Source organism: Podarcis melisellensis (genome assembly GCF_964234715.1).
Source record: "Podarcis melisellensis genome assembly, chromosome: 6".
Taxonomy (NCBI): Eukaryota; Metazoa; Chordata; class Lepidosauria; order Squamata; family Lacertidae; genus Podarcis; species Podarcis melisellensis.
Window position 1 is genome coordinate 13,124,965 of NC_138538.1, and position 21,137 is coordinate 13,146,101.

The 21,137-nt window shown below is 45.0% G+C and overlaps 1 protein-coding gene and 1 long non-coding RNA gene across 3 annotated transcripts; both read right to left on the reverse strand.

Annotated features, from left to right (window-relative positions):
* Positions 1–567: 567 nt before the first annotated feature.
* LOC309373304 lies at positions 568–3,617 on the reverse strand. Its single transcript, XR_014169962.1, has 2 exons — positions 2,473–3,617; positions 568–672 (listed from the first exon to the last, which is right to left on the reverse strand). It is a non-coding gene; the product is annotated as an uncharacterized lncRNA (long non-coding RNA).
* A 1,012-nt stretch (positions 3,618–4,629) lies between these two features.
* On the reverse strand, positions 4,630–21,123 carry TUBB1 (tubulin beta 1 class VI). Of its 2 annotated transcripts, none has more exons than XM_081917068.1 (4): positions 20,871–21,123; positions 11,286–11,394; positions 9,900–10,010; positions 4,630–8,579 (listed from the first exon to the last, which is right to left on the reverse strand). In XM_081917068.1, exons 3-4 carry the CDS (start codon positions 9,958–9,960, stop codon positions 7,483–7,485), a joined length of 1,158 nt encoding a protein of 385 aa, XP_081773194.1. In that variant the 5' UTR covers positions 9,961–10,010; positions 11,286–11,394; positions 20,871–21,123; the 3' UTR covers positions 4,630–7,482. The 2 variants fall into 2 exon arrangements, with proteins under 2 accessions (XP_081773194.1, XP_081773193.1); XM_081917067.1 differs by lacking the exon at positions 20,871–21,123 and adding an exon at positions 14,082–14,308.
* Positions 21,124–21,137: the final 14 nt, after the last annotated feature.

Sequence of the window (21,137 nt, forward strand, 5' to 3'; positions counted from 1 at the left end):
ACAGACGTGATGATGTAAGTCATGAATTACGTTGGCTTGTTTTGAGGTCTGTTCCATGTTTTATAAGGTGTGGGGTTTTTTAATGTCCTGCCTGCTTATAAACTAGTAATTGTATTATATTTTTATTTTGTTTCAATTATTGATCGTTCTTTTCATACCCCTGAAGAAAGTTTTACTGATACACATTAAGGAATTAAACACTTTATTTTGAGGATTGCCTCTTTCTTGTTTCTTCATATTTGATGCTGTCTTTTTTTCCTCTTCTTCCTTTAACAACTTCAAATATCCAGTCCTGTAAGCTCCTATGTGGTTTTTTTCTCTACTAAGTAACTAAATATCACTGAAGGCATGGGACGGGAAGAGGCTAAATAGTAGCCAAGGTTCTACAAGTAAGATTCCTTGGTTCCCTTATTTGTGGGTGTGGGTTTTCTGGGAAATCTTGAATTTGATAATTTTCATTTGGCCTGGAGACTTTTCTTATGGCCCAGAAAGTGATCTAACTTAGCAGGCTGAGTTTACTTGCTTTAGTAAACAAAGCTATAAAAAGTCTCCATGCTGATGTTTTCTTCCAATATACCACAAGTATTTGACCTGAAATATTTGAGAGGGGAAATTGAAGCATGCTCCGTGTGGTTTAAGTATTATACAATTGGAAGAGGCCCTGAGGATCATCTAGTTCAGGGGTCGGCAACCTGCGGCTCCGGAGCCGCATGCGGCTCTTTAACGCCTTTGCCGCGGCTCCGGGGTGGAGGCGAGGGGAGGAGGCGCATTTCCCTTTGTTCCTGTGCAGTCGCTGTCATCTGTGAGGCGGCGGCGGAGAGAAGGCAGCGCCGCTCTCCTCGCGAGTTGGGCGCAGGGCAGCGGCAGCAGGAAGGCTCCCCAAGGGCCGAGCGGCGCGCGCCCGCCTTCCCCGCAAGCCATTGTTTTTAGTGCGCCACCTTTCACTCATTGTTGCTGACTGGCTCGAGGTTGTGCAAACAAGGCTGGGCTTTCCCTCCGCACGAAATCTGGCTGCCGCTTTAGCGCGCAGAAGGCGAAGCGCACGAGAGTCCGGCTCCGAGCAGCAAAGCGGGAAAGGAGGCACGCGCCGTCCCACCCCTTTCTCCCCCCCCCAGGAGAGAAAAATGCCAGACAAGCCATAGTACGTTCCTAAAGGAGGGCTCTCCCCTCCACGCTGCCCAATAGCAAGCCGCGACCGTTCCTGCTAGCCAATGGCGAGGCGACAGAGGACTTTTCCTTTTCGGGCGGTGGCGTTTTGGCGCGCCAGCCGAGCTCGGGGGATCCGAGCGCCGGATTCACGCCTGTTCAGCGGCTCGCTCTGCAGAGCTTTCTCCGAAATGCGGTTGTTGCGGAGAAAAAGATATCAAGTTATAGGTTCCTCTCTCCGCGCCTCCCCGGTTGGCACCAGCGGCAACCACGCGAAAAAGCGTGCTGGTTTCTAAAGAAGTCTCGTTCCTCCCAAGGCACGTGTTCACTTTTTGCAGAGAGGCAGTTGCAAGGCGAGGAAAGCTCCTGGTAATCATAAAAATCCCATAAGGATAATTAAATTGGGATGGGGAAACTAGCTGGGAATTGCATTAGGGCCACGATCCGCAAACCGCTTCCTCCGGAGCAAACAAATAAATCCCAGTGGAACTTCGACCTTGCTTGTCGACATAATAGAGTGGTTACTCCTGTCGCAGGGTCTATTGTTCAAGAAGTGGCAGTTTAAACTATTTGCAGGCTACCGATCCACATCAGCCGCTAACGCAACGTAAGGAGTTTGTGGATTGGTCTGAACGTGACCATTTGTGCTCTGCGAGCAACCCTTCGCTGGGGAGAGGCTGTTTAGTGCGGGAAAGACTCTTGCCTTAACCCTTGCAGAGCCGCTGCTAGTCAGCCGTGCTCAACCCTCACTGTCGCCAGATATGGCTGGGAAAGACTCTTGCCTTAACCCTTGCAGAGCCGCTGCTAGTCAGTGCCTGGCAGTGCCGGGCTAGATGGACCAATGGTCCGAATCGAATTGTTACAATACTGATGAGACAAATACACCAGTCGATGGCAAACCTTTATTCTGGATGTGGCGGTGATTTGGAATCACTACCCTGCTCCAGTTTCACCTTGTCAGTCACTAATGTGGATTAAAATGCCACCCACACACGCGAAAGCACGTATTGGAAATCAGGCTTTGGTAGTTACAGCACGTTAACCAGTCTTGAGTAAGGTACCAGTACTTACTGCCTGGAATAAAATTGGCGTGATGCATGTGGGTACTGGGAAGACAAAAGCAAAATACTGCTAGATACAGGACTCACGGGATTAATGATAATAATAATAATAATAATAATAATAATAATAATAATAATAATAATAATAATACTTTATTTATACCCCGCAATGGTTTTGCGGCTCCCAGTTGTTGTTTTTTCTTCGGAAACGGGTCCAAGTGGCTCTTTTTGTCTTAAAGGTTGCAGACCCCTGATCTAGTTGAACCCCCTACAATGCAGGAATATGCAGCTGTCGCATATGGAGATCAAACCTGCGACCTTGGCATTATCAGCCCCATGTTCTAACCAACTGAGCTATACATCTGTAGACATTTTTATTGGAATGCATGTAAATATGTGAAGACAATGCTAGAGATAATTACCCAGAAAGACTTTAATTGAAGCTTTGAACACGTCATGCTTGATTAATACTGTATTTGTAATTGGCATGCATTCATTGTTACTAATGACTTTATAAAAAGGAAAATTTATCCCAGAGAAAAAAAATTACTAGGGGAAAAAATCCACCTTTACCCTAATTCTGGCTTTTCTTTTGTTCAGTCACATTTATGACAGAATGTACTATTTGTGAATTGCTTTGTTTGTATGGCAGCAACTACTAAATTTATTTCCTGATAATTTTAAGTACTCTTAATTTGTTTCCTTTACACTAACTTAACAACTTGTGACTACAGCTACAGAATTAGAACCTTCAGATAGTGGACCTTATAACATTTGAAGCCTCATTGCTGGCTATTTAACAGGAAGCCATTTTTTTGTAGTGCCAGGTACTACCAATGTGCTGATCAGAAGGTTGGCGGTTGGAATCCGTGTGATGGGGTGAGCTCCTCATTGCTCTGTCCCAGCTCCTCCCAACCTAGCAGTTTGAAAGCACACCAGTGCAAGTAGATAAATATGTACCGCTGCGGTGGGAAGGTAAACAGTGTTTTTGTACACTCTCACTTCCATCATAGTGTTCCATTGTGCCAGAAGCGGTTTAGTCATGCTGGCCACATGACCCGGAAAGCTGTCTGTGGACAAACACCGGCTCCCTCAGCCTGAAAAGCGAGATGAGTGTCACACCCCATAGTCACCTTTGACTGGACTTAACTGTTCAGGTGTCCTTTACCTTTTACAGATGGTTGAAACAATGCCAGATAAGTCATTTGATAACTGTGAAACAGGAGTGAGAACTGTTTTGTCACTTTTAGGCTATTTAGTTTTGCATAGCAGTTCACATATCACTGCAAATACATACCAGAATAGGTGTTAGACCTCAGAAGTTTGAGGAATAATATTAGTTTGGAGGCTCTCAGTTTTAATTGAAATTATATATTGTAATATGACACTTAACTGCTTTTCTTAATTGTCTTACAGGACTTGATTTATAACAGGCAAAATGAAGACTCATGAGTGTGCTTGTACGCAACATAACTGCTTCCTGCTCTGTGAAGGCTCGCGGTATATGTGTAAAATAACTATGCCAATAAACAGAATGTCTTGAACATGTTCTTTAATTATTTTGTTGTGCAAGAACAACCAAACACTTTGCGAACTTGTACAGCATTTTCACCTACAGTTGGGTTTTACTAGGTTATAGTGAATACTCAATGAATTTGGTCTTTAACAACCTAAAGTAACAAAATACAAATCAGTGTTAAAAGCAAAATAAACTAATAATAAAGTGGTTTTTTTCTGGAAAGAATGATTGCCTATACTCTGAAAATAAATCTGTGAGCCTCCAGGTTCTTGTGCTGACATAATTAAGGCTGCAGTTCTAACACAGCTGGAAATAAATTCCATTGAACTCATTGGGAGTTCTGAGTATGCATGTGTAGAATTTCACTGTAAATGCTCTTTTAAACTGGCTGATTGCTAAATGAACTGCTGATCAAATGTGAATAAAAAGGCATTTGGAACAAGGCAATGCACAAGCTACAGAAGTTATCTCTTTACTAGAGCAACAAGTGGCTTTTCTTTGCTGAAAAACAAGCAGAAGCCTTGAGCACCATCAGCTTCATCCTCAAGTTCCTTCACTGTTCATTGTCACTAAGGAACCCCAAATTCAAACCCTGCTCAACACTGAAGTTCACTGCATGGTCTGCTCATAATCTCTGACTAGCCTACCTCATAGGCTAGTTGTGAGGACACAATAGTGGAAGGGAAATAGCATGTTTGCCACCCTGAACTCCTTGGAGGTAAAGTGGGATAAAATTTCTCTTCCAACTGACACAAACTTTCCTAGCTAGCCAAGTGAACAACTGTTTAAGGCCTGCTCAGTAAACCTGAACACAAGGAATTGATAATTGCGTTTTAAGGTTATTAACAATAAGTGAAAGGAGTTATTTCCCCTTGCATAGAAAGTTGAAATTGGATAAAAATGCAAGTTTTAGTTCACTTTTTATTTGGTACTGCATAGTACTTGCAGTGAACAAATAGATATATAGTGAAAATGTTATTGTGAGTAAAATGATAGCTGAGTTAAATATTCTCTTTCACACTGGAGAAAATGTTCGCAGCTCTGCATCTCCTCACCCCCCACTAGTAAAACCAGTTAAATAAAGAAATTAGACATTTTGCATAAGCATTCAAGAGAAATTTGCACAAAAAGCTCAAAACAATCCTCTGTAAATACTCGACTTTACAGCCCCAAAGCAATGAGACTGAAATAAAGATCCTTCATAATGTGGAGTGACTGAAAGTCTAGCTGGTACCCTCTGAATGTCTCCTGGGAAAGAATAGTATGGGTGGTAGCAAAGCTTCATTCAGTGCTGCTGTTTATGCCATAGGGACTTTCTGAATAAATGTGGGTTCGTTACTAGGAATTATTTCAGAAGAGTTACCGGTAACTGTTTAGTCTTTGCCAAAAGCAAAGCAAGTTCAGTGGCATCTTTAAGGCTAACAGAAAAAATGCAGGAGAATCTTTTACCCCAGGGAACTATTGTCTTTCCATGTGTGTTAATACTGCAATTCATTCTAAGGTGCAGTTGGCTTGTTCACATGCTACAGTGAACTCAGGTATAGGCTGACTCTATACATGTATACGTGTTAGTGAGAGAGTGCACTTTGTGGTTTGTAACAGCTCAGCCATTGTGAACACAGACTACACTCACTGAGTGTGAATATTTGTATGAGTATGCAGCACCAACTATTTTTGTCTGTGGATTGTTGAATGTGATACACGAACACTCCTGTTGACTTCCGTATATGCATGTGTGTTATGGGTGGAAATGGAATAGCCTATTGGTCCTTGCATTTTCTGGCTTTTCTTCCATACACAAGTTTATATACACTTGCTGCCTGCAGCCATGTCACTGTTACTCAGAGGTAAGTCCCCTAGTGTGTTCAGTAGAGCTTACTCCTAATGTAAAAATGCCTAGGACTGCAACCTTCATCAGATTCATAAAATGGTATCTGGAGTGTGCTATAAACGTGTTTCAAATCTTACAGGTTATGATAGGATTCTCAGTTGGCTTGATTAAAAGCAAGGGTACATTTAAGAAGAAGCGAAGATATAGCTATTAAAAACCTATTACAATAATAGATGTTCTGTTAATATTTAAGTATAATTAAAATACATGCAGGCTAACTACGACTTAAACCACATGCACCTAGTTCAAAGAGATATCTGTTTGCCATTTACAGGGTAAGCCAATCTTGATCGCATGGAAGTAATTCTTTGATTTCAGTGGCGAAATGAAGCCATATTAATCCTACATTAATATTAGTGATTGGAGTTAGGGTAGACAGACGTGTTTCTTTACACAGTACAGAGCACATTAAATTAACTGATCACAACATGGCAATAGCCAATAACTTGGGTGGAGAAATTAATAGGAGCTGAGTCTATTGATCAGGCATAGGCAAACTGCCCTCTAGATGTTTTGGGACTACAACTCCCATCATCCCTGACCACTGGTCCTGTTAGCTAGGGATGATGGGAGTTGTCCCAAAAAATCTAGAGGCCCAGGTTTGCCTCTGCCTGCTATTGATGATTGTAAACAGCCTTTGATGCTCTTCTTTTTTAGAGTCAAAAGGCAGTAAATAAATGTGTTATACATAAATATAAATAAGTTTAGTTGGTTAACAACCAGAATGCTGGACTACTTGATGTACCTTTCTAGTTTCATCAGAAATTTCATCCTTTTACATACTTCCTCATATTATAGATTGGAGGCCTGACTCTCAGTGAAATTTAAAAATAGCTGTCCAATTAACATAGTTGTAATACCACCTAAAGTGCAAGTCAGCTAAGAAGCTGCCATTTTTGTTCCTTGGAATCAGATACCATACTGCATTGTTCTGCTGTGGGGCTCAGATAGGACACATCCCTTTGGCTGCCCATCACAAAACTCCAAATACAAGGTGTGTAAGAATGCTGTTGTACTGAAGTACACTGGTGTAGAAATATGCCCAGTAAGAACACACACTGGTCAGAATAATAAAGTATGATAGAAACAGCCATGTAAATTTGAATACCTTCCTTGGTAATTAACAAACTCATCTGACAAATGTGCATAAGAGGATGCTCACACGAGAAAGGCAAAAAATACAGTCACCCTGATCCTGCAAGATGTATGTGCCGAACATCATCAGGGTACTCATCCAGGCTCCATTAAACTAGGTTGATGTGTCTATGATGCAGACAGAGGTGTGCAACTTCCTCCAGGACCATGGATGGTTGCATTTGACCAGAGGGGAATTGAAGCATTTTGTCTGTCCTTAACTACTTTGCTGCTGTTGGTCACCGTGTCATCCTTTGTAATTTGTTCCATCAACTGAAGCCCTGGGATATGTCCTTTGAAGCAGCATGCTGGTATAATTTTCCCCACTAGTCTAAGATGTCTTCTTTGCATTAGATGCACTAATTCAGAAGAAATACTTAATTTTAAACAGATTTCAGCAGGGCTTTTTCCCCCCAGCTAGAACTCACCGGAACTCAGTTCCAGCACCTCTCAGGTGGGCGCCATTACCATTATAAGAGAACAAGGGAAGCGTTCATGGTGAGTTCCAGCACCATATTTTCTAGAAAAATAGCACTGGCTTTCAGTAGGGGGATTTTCTCAGAGAGAGAGAGATTGCAGCCAACATTGTGGCTGTGTATGCTTTGGTTCAATGCACAAAAATGGCTGCTCCTGCATTCAGTAGACCGAAAAGTTATTTTAGAAACATAGGTAAGTCCAGCCACCTCACTGACGGTAATAATCAGCATTCCTTTCAATCATCACTCGTATTTTTAAGAAGCTTCCTTTTCTTCTTCTTCTTCTTCTTCCTGGCTTGCCTCTGCCTCTGCCTCCACCTCCACATATTCTTCTACATCGGCTGTGGCATCTTGATACTGCTGATACTCGGACACCAAGTCATTAGTGTTGCTTTCAGCTTCAGAAAATTCCATATCATCCATCCCTTCCCCAGTATACCAGTGCAGAAATGCTTTCCTCCTGAACATGGCTGAGAACTGCTCGGACAGCCTCTTGAAGATCTCTTGTATGGCTGTGTTGTTCCCTATGAAGGTGGCTGCCATCTTGAGGCCACGGGGCGGAATATCGCACACGGCCACCTTGACATTGTTGGGGATCCACTCCACAAACTGGCTGCTGTGCTTCGTCTGCACGGCCAGCAGCTGCTCATCCACCTCCCTGGTAGACATCTGGCCTCGGAAGATGCAGGCCACCGTCAAGTAGCGGCCGTGACGCGGGTCACAGGCTGCCATCATGTTCCTTGCATCAAACATCTGTTGGGTGAGCTCTGGGACGGAGAGGGCTCTGTACTGCTGGCTGCCCCGGGCCGTAAGTGGCGCAAAGCCTGGCATAAAGAAATGTAGTCGAGGGAAAGGCACCATGTTGACGGCCAACTTCCTCAAGTCTGCATTGAGCTGGCCAGGGAAGCGGAGCGAGGTGGTGACGCCACTCATGGTGAGGGACACCAGGTGGTTGAGGTCCCCATAGGCCGGTGAGGGAAGCTTCAGCGTCCTAAAGCATATGTCGTAGAGGGCTTCATTATCAATGCAGAAGGTTTCGTCCGTGTTCTCTATCAGCTGGTGGATGGATAATATGGCGTTGTATGGCTCAACGACGGTGTCCGAAACTTTGGGGGATGGTACTACGCTGAAGGTGTTCATGATCCTGTCAGGGTATTCTTCTTTGATCTTGTTGATCAGAAGGGTGCCCATTCCAGACCCAGTCCCGCCACCAAGGGAATGGGTCAGCTGAAAGCCCTGCAGGCAGTCGCAGCCCTCACACTCGTTCCTCACGACGTCCATCACGCTTTCAATCAATTCGGCCCCTTCAGTGTAATGGCCTTTTGCCCAGTTGTTCCCGGCGCCAGAATTTCCTAGAAGAAGAGAAGAAGAGTTTGGATTTGATATCACTACCCTAAGGAGTCTCAAAGCGGCTAACATTCTCCTTTCCCTTCCTCCCCCACAACAAACACTCTGAGGTGAGTGGGGCTGAGAGACTTCAGAGAAGTGTGACTGGCCCAAGACTGACCCAGCAGCTGCATGTGAAGGAGCGTGGAAGCGAACCCAGTTCACCAGATTACAAGTCTACCACTCTTAACCACTACACCACACTGGCTCTCTAGAAACAATGGAAAGGGCTAACTGTAACAGAAAATGCTGCTGAAACACCAAGCACATGTTTAGTTTAAAAGTGGACATGACTAGATCTAAATATAAAGCGAAGGGATGGTAGTCTTCAATGGAGCTAAGAGTGGAGGCTGTGGTATTACGTTATTGTTCTGCATAACTTCGCAGATACTCCACTACAAACTTAATCGTGCCAGAATATTGCTTTGCTTTGTTTTGGTTGGAAAAGGAGGATCCTCGAACATGTTTGGCTTGTTTCAAACCTTGCGTTTTTGCATTATTTGGTGGTCCTGTCTCTTTTTTTGTGGCAACCATTTTATAATATGCCGTTTTCACATGGCAGCCATTTTGTTGAGATTGGTGCCCACCCTATTATCTTAAAATTCTGAATGTGGCCAACAGCCCCCAACTGGCTGGCATCCCCCTGCCTTAAATGTGCTGAGAATAGCTTGTGTTTGCAACATGCAGAAAGGCTGACATGTACTGTACTGCGTAATCTCTCTCTTTTTATATATAGAGAAAACATGCATAGGATTGGGCTGCTAGATTATATATTTTTTAAAAATATATATATATTGTAGTTTAGAAATCTTCAGGAAATTCAGATCTAGGCTTGCCTTCATGTTATCAAGGGTTTCGAAACTTATGCTAAACATTGACAAAATGTGCAACCGCAAACCCCAAATTGTCTTTCTAGAACAAGCTTTAGAATGAGTGTACAAAGTGGTTATTGCTAACTATTTGGAAGCTGAAGCAATCCTTTATTATTTGAGTGAACAAGATGTGGTCAATAAAGACATCCCACTTCTCCAGAACTCTTCTGCAATTTAAACATTTTTTTTTTAAAAAAATCATCCCAAATCTTTTAGGTTTTCCCCCGAAATCATGAGACCTATAAATATTTATTTATTTTTTATACAGTAAATACAAGTGGCTTATTAAGTGTTCTGAAGCAATGAAGAGAGAGGCTAGCTCCTCAGAGGCCCCATTTGATACACAACAACTTTATTTCTTATGAGACCATCATCTATTAAATTATATCCATAATATTAATGCGGCACACATACCATGGATAAAGTTATCGGGTCGAAAGAGTGGGCCTATTTTGCTGGACCTCACGCTGTCCATCGTTCCAGGCTCCAAGTCCACCAAGATAGCACGAGGCACATACTTGTGGGCTACAGCAAAAAAGGGGGAAAGTTGAGGGTCATGATTGAGGCAAGTAGTATCTTCTGCATGTATTTCCTTCACAAATCATTTCTTTGGTGTGCATATTTCATTTAGAACACTATAGCACAGAAGTGAAAAACCTGTGTCCTTGAATATATTGCCAGAGTACAACCCTCATTATCCCTACCAGTCAGGCAGCTCAGGTGGCAGATGCTGAGGTGCAGGCAAGGAACAGAATTGTGAGTGCCTCGTGGCGTGCCCTGTACCCCCTATGCTGGGCTACTGCCCTCAAGTGCACTAGAAGACACTGTCCTTTCACCAGTATTGGACTTCAGAAGGAAATTTTGCTGTGTTCAGTGGTGTTTACTCCTTAGTAAATGTGTCCAGGTTACAACTCCAGATGAATAGAAATGGCATGTAGAGTGCAATCCTATAAGTATCTACTCAGAAGTATCTACCTAGGAAAATGATAATAGGATTGCAGCATTAACCTCTTTTACATCTTATAACCAGCCTCATATAACCAACATGCTTAAGGCTATTTAATGCATGAAGGAGTTAATGCCATAGAGTAAACTGTCCTGCTAGGCTTAGCTAGGTCATTCCCCCTCACCTTGGGAGGAAGGTAAATAAGGCAGTTGTTGTATCTCACTCTACCAGAGAAGGTAAATTGTGAGGAGTCTGAGCTGGGTGCTGCACGTCAGACCACATGGCTTTTCCAAGCCACTCTTGAGATCCTATTCCAATAATTTAGGAGCTTTCACCAGCATAACTAAGTCAAGTTTCACCACCTGAACAACTTCTTCTGAATGCTGTGTGGAAAAGCACATTTGGAGAGCTGGTAAGTAAACTATTTCTAACTTCCTAAACGTGTGGTCTTTTTCTATGTTGGGGGAAAGGGGAATTTTGGAGGGAACCTAGAAGGGCATATTTTAAAGGTCTAACAGCCTATATTTCCACATTTTACTTTGCTGCATCTTTTGTGGTTTTCAGTCTTTGCTGGCGTTCTCTCACCAAAGTGTACTTGCCCCAAGCTTGGATCTTGGCATCCGGGAATGCTCCTTTTATACCTATTTTATTTTTCCTTGAACAAACCATTTCTCATATGCTTGTTTCTTACACAGTATCTGACAGTTAATACTGCAGCCTAGCCAACAGTCTTTATAAATGGTTAAGAGACTTTGTGGCAGTGAAAGATGACAAGGCTTTTTCTATTTTCATCCACTGCTATTGCTCTTGTAATCTAATTTCCCCACCCAGTTATCAACAACATATGTACTTACAATATGCTTCATTGAAATAAACATTAATTCTTTCCTGTTGCAGTGGTGAGTCTCCGTGGTAGTTTCCCGTGGCATCAATTCCATGCTCATCGCTTATGACTTCCCAGAACTGAAAGAGGAAGGTTAAAAACAGAGAATAGTAATCACATGCCAATAACAATACTGATGGGACTCTATCATAGCTGCCAACATTTCCCCTTTTTAAAGGAAAATTCCCTTATTCTGAATAGGATTCCTCGCAAGAAAAGGGAAAAGTTGACAGCTATGGACTCTATTGCATTTCCACAATACTGGTGCCACCTTCGAAAAAGCCTGCCTCTGTGTTACCACAAGCGGATAATAAGCTTCCATGTGCTCTGGTATCCCATTGTGCCACATGTGGTTTAATCATGCTGGCCACATGACCAGGAACTGGGGTGCCAACTTTAATAAAATATTGTGGGGGCCCAGGTAAGCCCCGCCCCGCATAATCGATCAAATGATGTAATGCACACACACCATTTGAATGGGAATGCCCAGCCCACTCAAATATTTTATTGTGGGGGCTGATGTCCCCATGGCCCCTAGAAGTTGGCTCCTATGACCCGGAAAGCTGTTTGCAAACAAACGCTGGCTCCCTCAGCCTGAAAGCAGAGATGAGTGCCACACCCCATAGTAGAATTTGACTGGACTTAACTGTCCAGGGGTCCTTTACCTTACCTATTAAGTCCCTAAGTTCTGCATGTGATATATAACCATTCACTATGCATTCTTTTGGACACCTATAGCATGTCTCCTTTTACTTGCTTTTTGTGATGTCTAAAATCTCCCTGATGCTCTAGCCCCTTGATTGTCTTGGTAGCCCTTTCCTGAAACTTTTCCTGGCCCAGCACACACGCGACATTCTTTCTAGACAGGTGTAAACTCTGGTGTAGCCTGCACGTGCCACAATTGGCAAAAAAAAAATCCCACCTAATCAAATAAGATGGTCCCATCACCTCCTGGCAAATAGAAGGGGAAGAAATGGAGGCAGTGAGAGATTTTACTTTCTTGGGCTCCATGATCACTGAAGATGGTGACAGCAGCCACAAAATTAAAAGACGCCTGCTTCTTGGGAGAAAAGCAATGACAAACCTAGACAGCATCTTAAAAAGCAGAGATATCACCTTGCCAACAAAGGTCTGTATAGTGAAAGCTATGGTTTTCCCAGTAGTGATGTATGGAAGTGAGGCTAGACCATAAAGAAGGCTGATCGCCAAAGAATTGATGCTTTTGAATTATGGTGCTGGAGGAGACTCTTGAGAGTCCCATGGACTGCAAGAAGATCAAACCTATCCATCCTTAAGGAAATCAGCCCTGATTGCTCACTGGAAGGACAGATCCTGAAGCTGAGACTCCAATACATTGGCCACCTCATGAGAAGAGAAGACTCCCTGATGTTGGGAAAGATGGAGGGGACAAGGAGAAGGGGATGACAGAGGACAAGATGGTTGGATAGTGTTCTCGAAGCTACCAGCATGAGTTTGACCAAACCGCAGGAGGCAGTGGAGGACAGAAGTGCCTGGCGTGCTCTGGTCCATGGGGTCACAAAGAGTCAGACACGACTAAACGACTAAACAACAACAACAACATGGGAAAGGTCTCCCCAGGTGATGGCAGTGTCCCACATTTTCTTCCTACACCAGGAGATATCCTTGTAGAAAGAACATGACACGTGAGCCAGTCCTGCAACCCAGAATCGGTATGTGGCAGCAACCAGGCAGACTTTTAACTGGAAGCAACACACAAAACCAGAATAACAGGAGACATCTATCTAGCCTCCCCATTCCCCACATCCAGCCCGGCTGTCTCTTTATCTGGAACAGCAGGCATCATGCATGTGGGCACACCCTCCTCCTGTAGCCACCGGCCTTTTAAATGCCTCTTGTATTTTGTTCACAATCCATTTGTGTTTAGAATGCTTCCATTTACATGCATGTAAATAGCCTCGCTGGGACAGAGCAAAACCTCCCAGCATGTCATGTAAGACTAGCTCCGTTGTTTGTCCCCTGCACAAACATGGTATACACTCCCTCTGACTGTGTGGAGGCTGCATTTAGCTGTCATAGCTACTAACCACTCAATGAAAGACCCTTCATGTTAAATTCTCTGTTTGCTACTCCATTGAGAATTCCTAAGACCTCTGTGTGCAATCTTACGCTGCCATTTCCCACCAGCTGTAGTAACAACAAGGTTCCTCAGGGTATATAATATGTGAAACAAAAGTGCCTTGAGACCTTTGGCTGCTCATCTTACTGACATCTTACATATTTATTTATGTAATTTATATAACAAGGTTTTCTGGACCGCTTCCTGGAAACCTTAACAACACAAAGTATTTCTCCAACTCACCTTCCCCACAATGTCCTTTTGCCAAGTAAAATTGTTTGTGGACAACAGAAATATAAACTTTAAAACATCAGGTTCTTTCACAAAGGCTGTTATCCTAAATATATGTACAAGGAAAGGAATGAACACCACTGAATCTTTGTGGATCTTTAGCGTATTAAATTGTGCTGTAAAACCTATGTTTCCTGTTTGAACTCATTGATATGCACCTAGATGAAATGGCTGGCTTTCTGGTGGCAATTTGGAGTATGAGGAGATGACAGATATCTCTTACATACTTCAGGCTTGATTTTATTTTAACCAAGTTTGCCCAAGGAGGGCATTTCAGTAGCATCCCGATTCAGCTTTGTCCAAATTCGCTTTAAATCCAGTTATTAAAGGCAGCATTGCTTTGTCTCTTAGAAACGTTATTAAAAACCAGTTTCCTACCTTTGATCCAATTTGGTTTCCACACTGGCCAATCTGAAGGTGCACAATTTCACGCATTTTGAACAGGATTTGGTGGGGAGAGTAGATTCCAGCTTTCCCAGATGTGCTCTGTGGAATAAGTGATCGCTCTCGTACTGTCAGCTGTAGCCGCTCTTATCATTGGCAAAATGTGGCCTGTATAGTGAATGCTACACAAAAAAAACGCAACCACCCCACAGCTCCGCAAGGGAGTTCCTGGAACTCCCACCCTGCAGACTCACAAGAGTTCTGATAGGACATTGACAAGCAACTCCCTTAAAGCCTTCTCTTTAAGTGACGGGTCTGGAACATTTTTCACCCCAAGGGCTGCATTTCATAGAATCACAGAATCGTAGGCTTGGAAGGGACCCTGGGGAACATCTAGTCCAACCCCCTGCAATGCAGGAATGTGCAGCTGTCCAAACAGGGATCAAATCCGGCTCTGGAATATAGATAACGAACCACAGTTTACCTGTTATGTACTGAGTTGAATAGGATCCAAAAGGCAGCAGTCTGATTAGTCCTAGAACAATAGGATTCAGAATGCAGCTGTCTGATTGGTCCTAGAACAATAGGATCCAGAATGCAGCAGTCTGATTGGTCCTAGAAAAATAGGATCCAGAATGCAGCAGTCTGATTGGTCTACAGGAGCCACCCAATTCAGCTCCAGATGGAAGTGAATCCGCAACCTGATTGGCCTACAGGAGAATCCCGGAATTAGCCAATTGCATGGGACCCATTGTATAAATGATGTATATAAGGCAGACATTCTGGGGGAACTTCCATTCCTCCTCACTACTATGAGCTGAATAAAGAGCATGAAATCCACTCTCTACTCAAGAGTATATTTCATTATCAATACTTTTGAGTTTGTTTTGTTGGCTTTTGTTGCTATTGTTATGTTTTTAATGCTTGAGTTGCATTATGGTGCGACACATACACACCCACCCTCCAAAACACAAACCAGGGTAGGAGCGGCCCAGATGGATAGACTATATCAGAAGATGGGAAGCAAAGGACAGTTGGCTGAGACATGAATGAAGATTATCTGGTTCACCTTCCTGCAGTGAAACACAGGCTCCTTACAGAGTAACCTACGCTGTGGCATTTCACAAACAGACATGCTGGGGTGAGGGTGGAGGGAAGCCACAGGTATCAGAATAAGTGATTGACGGTCTTGTTGAATCAAGTACTTGTTGAAAGGCAGGCTGGTTGCCCCGTGCTGCAGTTAGGTCAGCAGCAAGTGGTATTGGTGCCCATTTTGGACTGGTAGAATGGAAGGCCAACAGTAGGTGGTGCCAGAGCCAATGATAGGTGGAGGCAAATAATTCTAGTTTTATCTCCATCTTTCTCCAGGCTCTGTGCTGCAGCGGACACCACAACAATGCTGTAGGATGGAGTGCAAGAGGCAGGGGGTGTTTAATTTTAGCATTAATTTTAGGGCCCAAAGTCCGCCACTGGTGCCACCCCCTGCCCTTTGAGTGGTTATAAGTAAGAAGACAAGCAGATAGGGGTTGGGAGAGCAACACTCTCCAGCTGTGAACACTAAGGTTGCGCACAAACTATACCTTTAATGCACATTTGAAGCATGTTCTGTCCCTCAAAGAATTATGGGCACTGTAGTTAACCCATCACAGAGTTACGATTCCCAGCAACCCTTAGCAAACTGCAGTCCCCAGAATTGTTTGAGGGATAGAATGTGCTTGGAAGGTAAGGTGTGTCCTCAGAGAGAGGGTCTTTGTTGGACCATGGGAGGGAGCGGGAAATGTGCTTCTGAACCTAAGTGATATGAGCAGTTCTGCTATCAGGTGCTTTCTTTTTTTAAACAAAGGTTCTTCTCTAGCCGCTTACAGCCTTTGTCTTCTCACACCATTTGAATGTGGTCCTGAAAACAAAGTTTCATCTAGACCTTGGATGTTGCATCACAGATGCCAGGGAAGCCACGGCAAAATATGTCTCCTTCTGATAGAGGCAAGCTTCTCTGTATCTTTGAGCGCACCAAAGTCTCCAGCAGCCTTTCTCCGTCAGAAGAGTGGAAGGAGACGCCTCTGCACACCAGCTCCACAGCACTGTGTGACAACACAATGGCTAATTTTTTGTTCCTGCCGCAGCTTGGTTAGGTGAAGAAGTTTAGCACATTTTTGATGGATACCCCAAATTGGGGCCAAATTCTGATACAAATAGGGAAATGTGTCAATGGCTCAAGATATAGCTGGGCTGGGGCAGGGCAGGGCAGATAGATAAAAGCAAGGCACTCAGATTAAGCATGGGCTATGCAAAATAAGTGCAGGATTAGCTCCAAGATGCTGAGTGTGGTAAAGGTAAAGGGACCCCTGACCATTAGGTCCAGTTGTGACTGACTCTGGGGTTGCGGCGCTCATCTCACTTTATTGGCCGAGGGAGCTGGCGTACAGCTTCTGGGTCATGTGGCCAGCATGACTAAGCCGCTTCTGGCGAACCAGAGCAGCACACGGAAACACTGTTTACCTTCCCGCCATTTATCTACTTGCACTTTGACGTGCTTTCGAACTGCTAGGCTGGCAGGAGCAGGGACTGAGCAACAGGAGCTCACCCCGTCACGGGGATTCGAACTGCTGACCTTCTGATCAGCAAGTCCTAGGCTCTGTGGCTTAACCCAAAGCGCCACTCATGTCCCATTGCTGAGTGTTGTACACCACCCCAATATCCAAGCGGTGAGGGGACCAGGGGTTCCAGGCATTTACCCAGGGTTTGGTTTCTTTGGAATGAAGGTCAGCGAAAGCTGTGATCCCTTTAGGATAGATGGCTTTATTGATACATATATACAACATGAGCATGAGATCAAGGGGCTCGCAGCATTAACACACCAGAAGAACTTTCTTCCCCATCAGTTGCAGCTTTGGATCAAGCATGTCTCTGTGCCCCCCCCCCCCCCCCGGTTTCCAGCCTGATTCCAGCTCAGCTCACACACAGAACATTGGCTATTGTTCTCCTCCCACCTAGCAGCTAGGTGGGCGGGGTGGAGGAAAGACTCACTCATTAGCCTGGAGGGCACCATCACTTAGCTGTAGCACTTGCAAACTAGCTCATTGTTTTGGGATGCCGATGAGGGCATTTAAGGGGCCAGCTAAACCCCCCCCCCTCTTACAAAGAAACTTACTGGACTAGTATAGCAACCTCTTCTGAACAAAAAAATTCCTTCCAGTAGCACCTTAAAGACCAACTAAGTTAGTTCTTGGTATGAGCTTTCATGTGCATGCACACTTCTTCAGATTTAATTTTAGCGTTGCACAGGGCACTGCTGAAATTTTAGGGCCCAAAGTCCGCCACTGGTGCCACCCCCTGCCCTTTGAGTGGTTATAAGTAAGAAGACAAGCAGATAGGGGTTGGGAGAGCAACACTCTCCAGCTGTGAACACTAAGGTTGCGCACAAACTATACCTTTAATGCACATTTGAAGCATGTTCTGTCCCTCAAAGAATTATGGGCACTGTAGTTAACCCGTCACAGAGTTACGATTCCCAGCAACCCTTAGCAAACTGCAGTCCCCAGAATTGTTTGAGGGATAGAATGTGCTTTAAAGGTAAGGTTTGTCCTCAGAGAGAGGGTCTTTGTTGGACCGTGGGAGGGAGTGGGAAATGTGCTTCTGAACCTAAGTCATATGAGCAGTTCTGCTATCTGAAGAAGTGTGCATGGTATCTGAAGAAGTGTGCATGCACACGAAAGCTCATACCAAGAACTAACTTAGTTGGTCTTTAAGGTGCCACTGGAAGGAATTTTTTTGTTTTGACTATGGCAGACCAACACGGCTACCTATCTGTAACTGGAACCTCTTCTGAGTACAGGACCCCAGGAATGGGAAGGGCATCTTCCAGACTGACCCCCACCAAAACCCACAATCTAAGAAGAAATACACACCCTTGCAGGCTTTTCTCTGATAATAGTAAGAACTGCCCATGAGCTATTGTTGGTGCAAGCACTGGCTGTGTTCCAGCATCTGAAAGTGCCCCTGCTCCATCTGGAATTCAGAATCATGACTTGTGTTTATAATGACTGGTACATCTGGACTGGTTCAACTGGAACATACAGGCTTGTCAGCAGTACAACATAATTCAGTTTGGGTGCTGTGTGGGATCACAGGAATTAAAGGTTTTAATTTTTTATGTTTTTATTTAGTACTCACACACAAAACATTCTTTACTCTCCCTTTTTTTTAATCCCTGTCATTTCTTAGTGGCAACCCCCTTTTGAGTAGCACAAATTTTCCATATGTGGACTTTGCCCATGTGTTGCCAGTTGATAAGGAACAGGGACGTCACATCATCAAAAAACCACAGTGCGTTTAAGGATATGGCCGAAGAGGTGGTTTCGCTATATTCCCTTACACATATGTACGACTTGAGCATAAGATGGAGCGGCTCACAGCATTCACACCCCAACAGATATTGCCCCCGCTTTAGGTTTCCAGGGAAGCTCCAAGTCTCAGCTTAGGTTCGGCACAGAGCAATACTGTACATGCCTTTGTGTCTCCAGATTCCAGAATATGCCAAAACTCTCTCTCTCACTATATATTGCCCTCCCCGGCCTAATGTTCTCCATCCCAGGATGACAGAGTGGCTGGGGAAACCCAGCAAGATAAGTGGAGTATAAATAAGAAAACTGCTGTTGTTGTTGTTCTGCCAGCAAATGTGGATTTAAGGCAGGATGCCTGGTTCTGCCACACTGGGTGCCAAGCCTAGAGGGAGTTGCAACTATGTCATGAATTGAGCAGATCAGAAGGCGAAGGGGGCGGGTTGCTGAATTTCGACCTTGCACAGGGGGCTGCTGAAATTTGCAAGACCAAAGTCCACCCCTGCAGCCAGGTGAGGTGGGAAAGGGCCCACCCATTTGTCTCTATGGCAACAGAATGACCTCTTTGCATAAGGTAACTAGCAAAGATACTAGCAGAGGGACCAGTTTGAATGGTTCTCCAGCCTCTTCTAGATACTAAGCAGGCCTGGCAGGGACCCAGACTATCATCCACCACAAAACTCCTAAAGATATGTATGGATGTGCCTGAAGGATCCACTCCTTCAAGGATCTACACACAGCTGAATTCTTCGTCCACAACAGGAGTGGGGAACCTTGGACCTCCAGATGTTGCTGAACTACAACTCCCATCAGCCCTAGAAAGCATGGCCAAGGGCCAGGGATGAGGGGAGTTCTGGTTCAGCAACAGCTGGTGCGTCAAGGTTGCCCATACTTGGTTCACATAAATAAAGGTAAAGTTAAAGGGACCCCTGACCATTAGGTCCAGACGTGCCTGACTCTGGGGTTGTGGCGCTCATCTCGCTTTATTGGCCGAGGGAGCCGGCGTCCAGCTTCTGGGTCATGTGGCCAGCATGACTAAGCCACTTCTGGCGAACCAGAGCAGCGCACGGAAATGCCGTTTACCTTCCCGCCAGAGTGGTACCTATTTATCTACTTGCACTTTGACGTGTTTTCGAACTGCTAGGTTGGCAGGAGCAGGGACTGAGCAACGTGAGCTCACCCCATCGTGGGGATTTGAACTGCCGACTTTCTGATCAGCAAGTCCTAGGCTCTGTGGTTTAACCCACAGCGCCACCCGCGTCCCATTTGCATAAATATTCTGGTTCTAAATACAGAAGTGAATCAGATTGACAGTTGAGTCTTATATCAATACCATCAACAAGCCAGTGTCCTTTATCCGCCGGCAAGAATCTAGGGGAGCCCAGTCCACAACTTCTTATCCCATAATAAATGTGTTAAGTCTTTTAAGGTGCCACAAGCAGCAGACTAAGGGTTCCCCCATCTGGAAATGGCAACATCCGTGCTGTTACAGCAGGAGCAACCACGAACTCTCAGTGGGACAGTTATTATTTTTCCTTTATAAATAACTTCTTATTCAGCAAAAAAGAGCACACCAAAAGAGAAGAACAAAACAGGAAAAAGGAGAAAGAAGGAAGGAAGGAAGGGGGAAAGGAAGAAAACAAAATGAAATAAAATGAAGTAAGAGCCCTGTTCCCGACACGTTGATTACAAAATTCAAGGTAAAGTAGTAAACATCCGGATCAAGTGCTGTGGTTGTCGTGGACCTTGAAGCCCTCCGGCCCTTTAAAGAGTCACGTGCATTTCTTCACATGACTGCCGGCACAACTGCTTTGCATGCAGACTGTCCCAGTTCAGTCTACAGACAGGGGTGAGTAGGACTTCCCGTCTGAAATCCACTGCCAGTCAGTGTTGACAAGCCTGACTAGATATATGGCAGCTGCGTGACTGCTGATCCCTACTCCGATTTCCAAAAAAACCCAAAACAACAACCCCAAACGTGTGTCATGGGCGTAGCAGCACCCCGGACATTTGACCGGTCTTCCACCCGGACACTGCTGCCGCCGCAATATTCCATATACAGTATGTCTGGAGAATTCTGGACGTATGACAGCCTGGCCACTATCCTGGGTCTGGCTCTGTCTGGCAGACTCGGAATGAAATATCTCAACAACAGTTGTTTTAACTTACAGAATATGTCAAAATCGTCCTACAATTTCTGCAGTTTTAGTTAAGTGTGCTTATTTGTTCACTAGATTTAGGGGGGGTGGTCAGCTGGCTACGCCCACAGTCGTCTGGGCTTCCCCTCCTGCTAAAACCGGACCCAGAAAAGCTCCCAGCTCTGCCGTTTCCAGACGTTACGTGCACGGGGAGATCAAGGCGGGAGGCGTCGCGGACCCTCCCATGAAGTCAGGCGTCTAGCGCACAGAAAGGAGCCAACCGCGGGCGCGCGCAGCCTGCGTACGTGAGAACGACGGGGCCCTTTGCGCGTCCACGTCGGGCGTGCGCAGGCTCCGTCCAGGGCTCCGTCCCTCCCAGGGCTTACTCGTCGAAGGTACCGTTTCTCTGCCTTGGGCTCTAAGCTGGAGGGTGTGGCTTCCCGCAGGCGGAGGGCAGGGCGGCTCCTGCGCCCACCATGCCCCCTGCGGGGACCCTCAAGGGGGAAGCGGGGCAGCTGCTTCTCCCGGGCGGCTAGTCCCGCTCCCCTTCTCCTCCCCACCCCGTCGGGGGA

What these genes read in the sequence shown, in the direction of transcription:
- TUBB1 (XM_081917067.1), bottom strand. Translation starts at nt 14,138, where the DNA reads ATGCGTGAAATTGTGCACCTTCAGATTGGCCAGTGTGGAAACCAAATT. An exon ending in GAAACCAAATTGGATCAAAG is followed by an intron (nt 11,395 to 14,081) that starts GTAGGAAACTGG and finishes TTCCTCTTTCAG; the next exon opens with TTCTGGGAAGTCATAAGCGA. An exon ending in ACCCGATAACTTTATCCATG is followed by an intron (nt 8,580 to 9,899) that starts GTATGTGTGCCG and finishes CTCTTCTTCTAG; the next exon opens with GAAATTCTGGCGCCGGGAAC.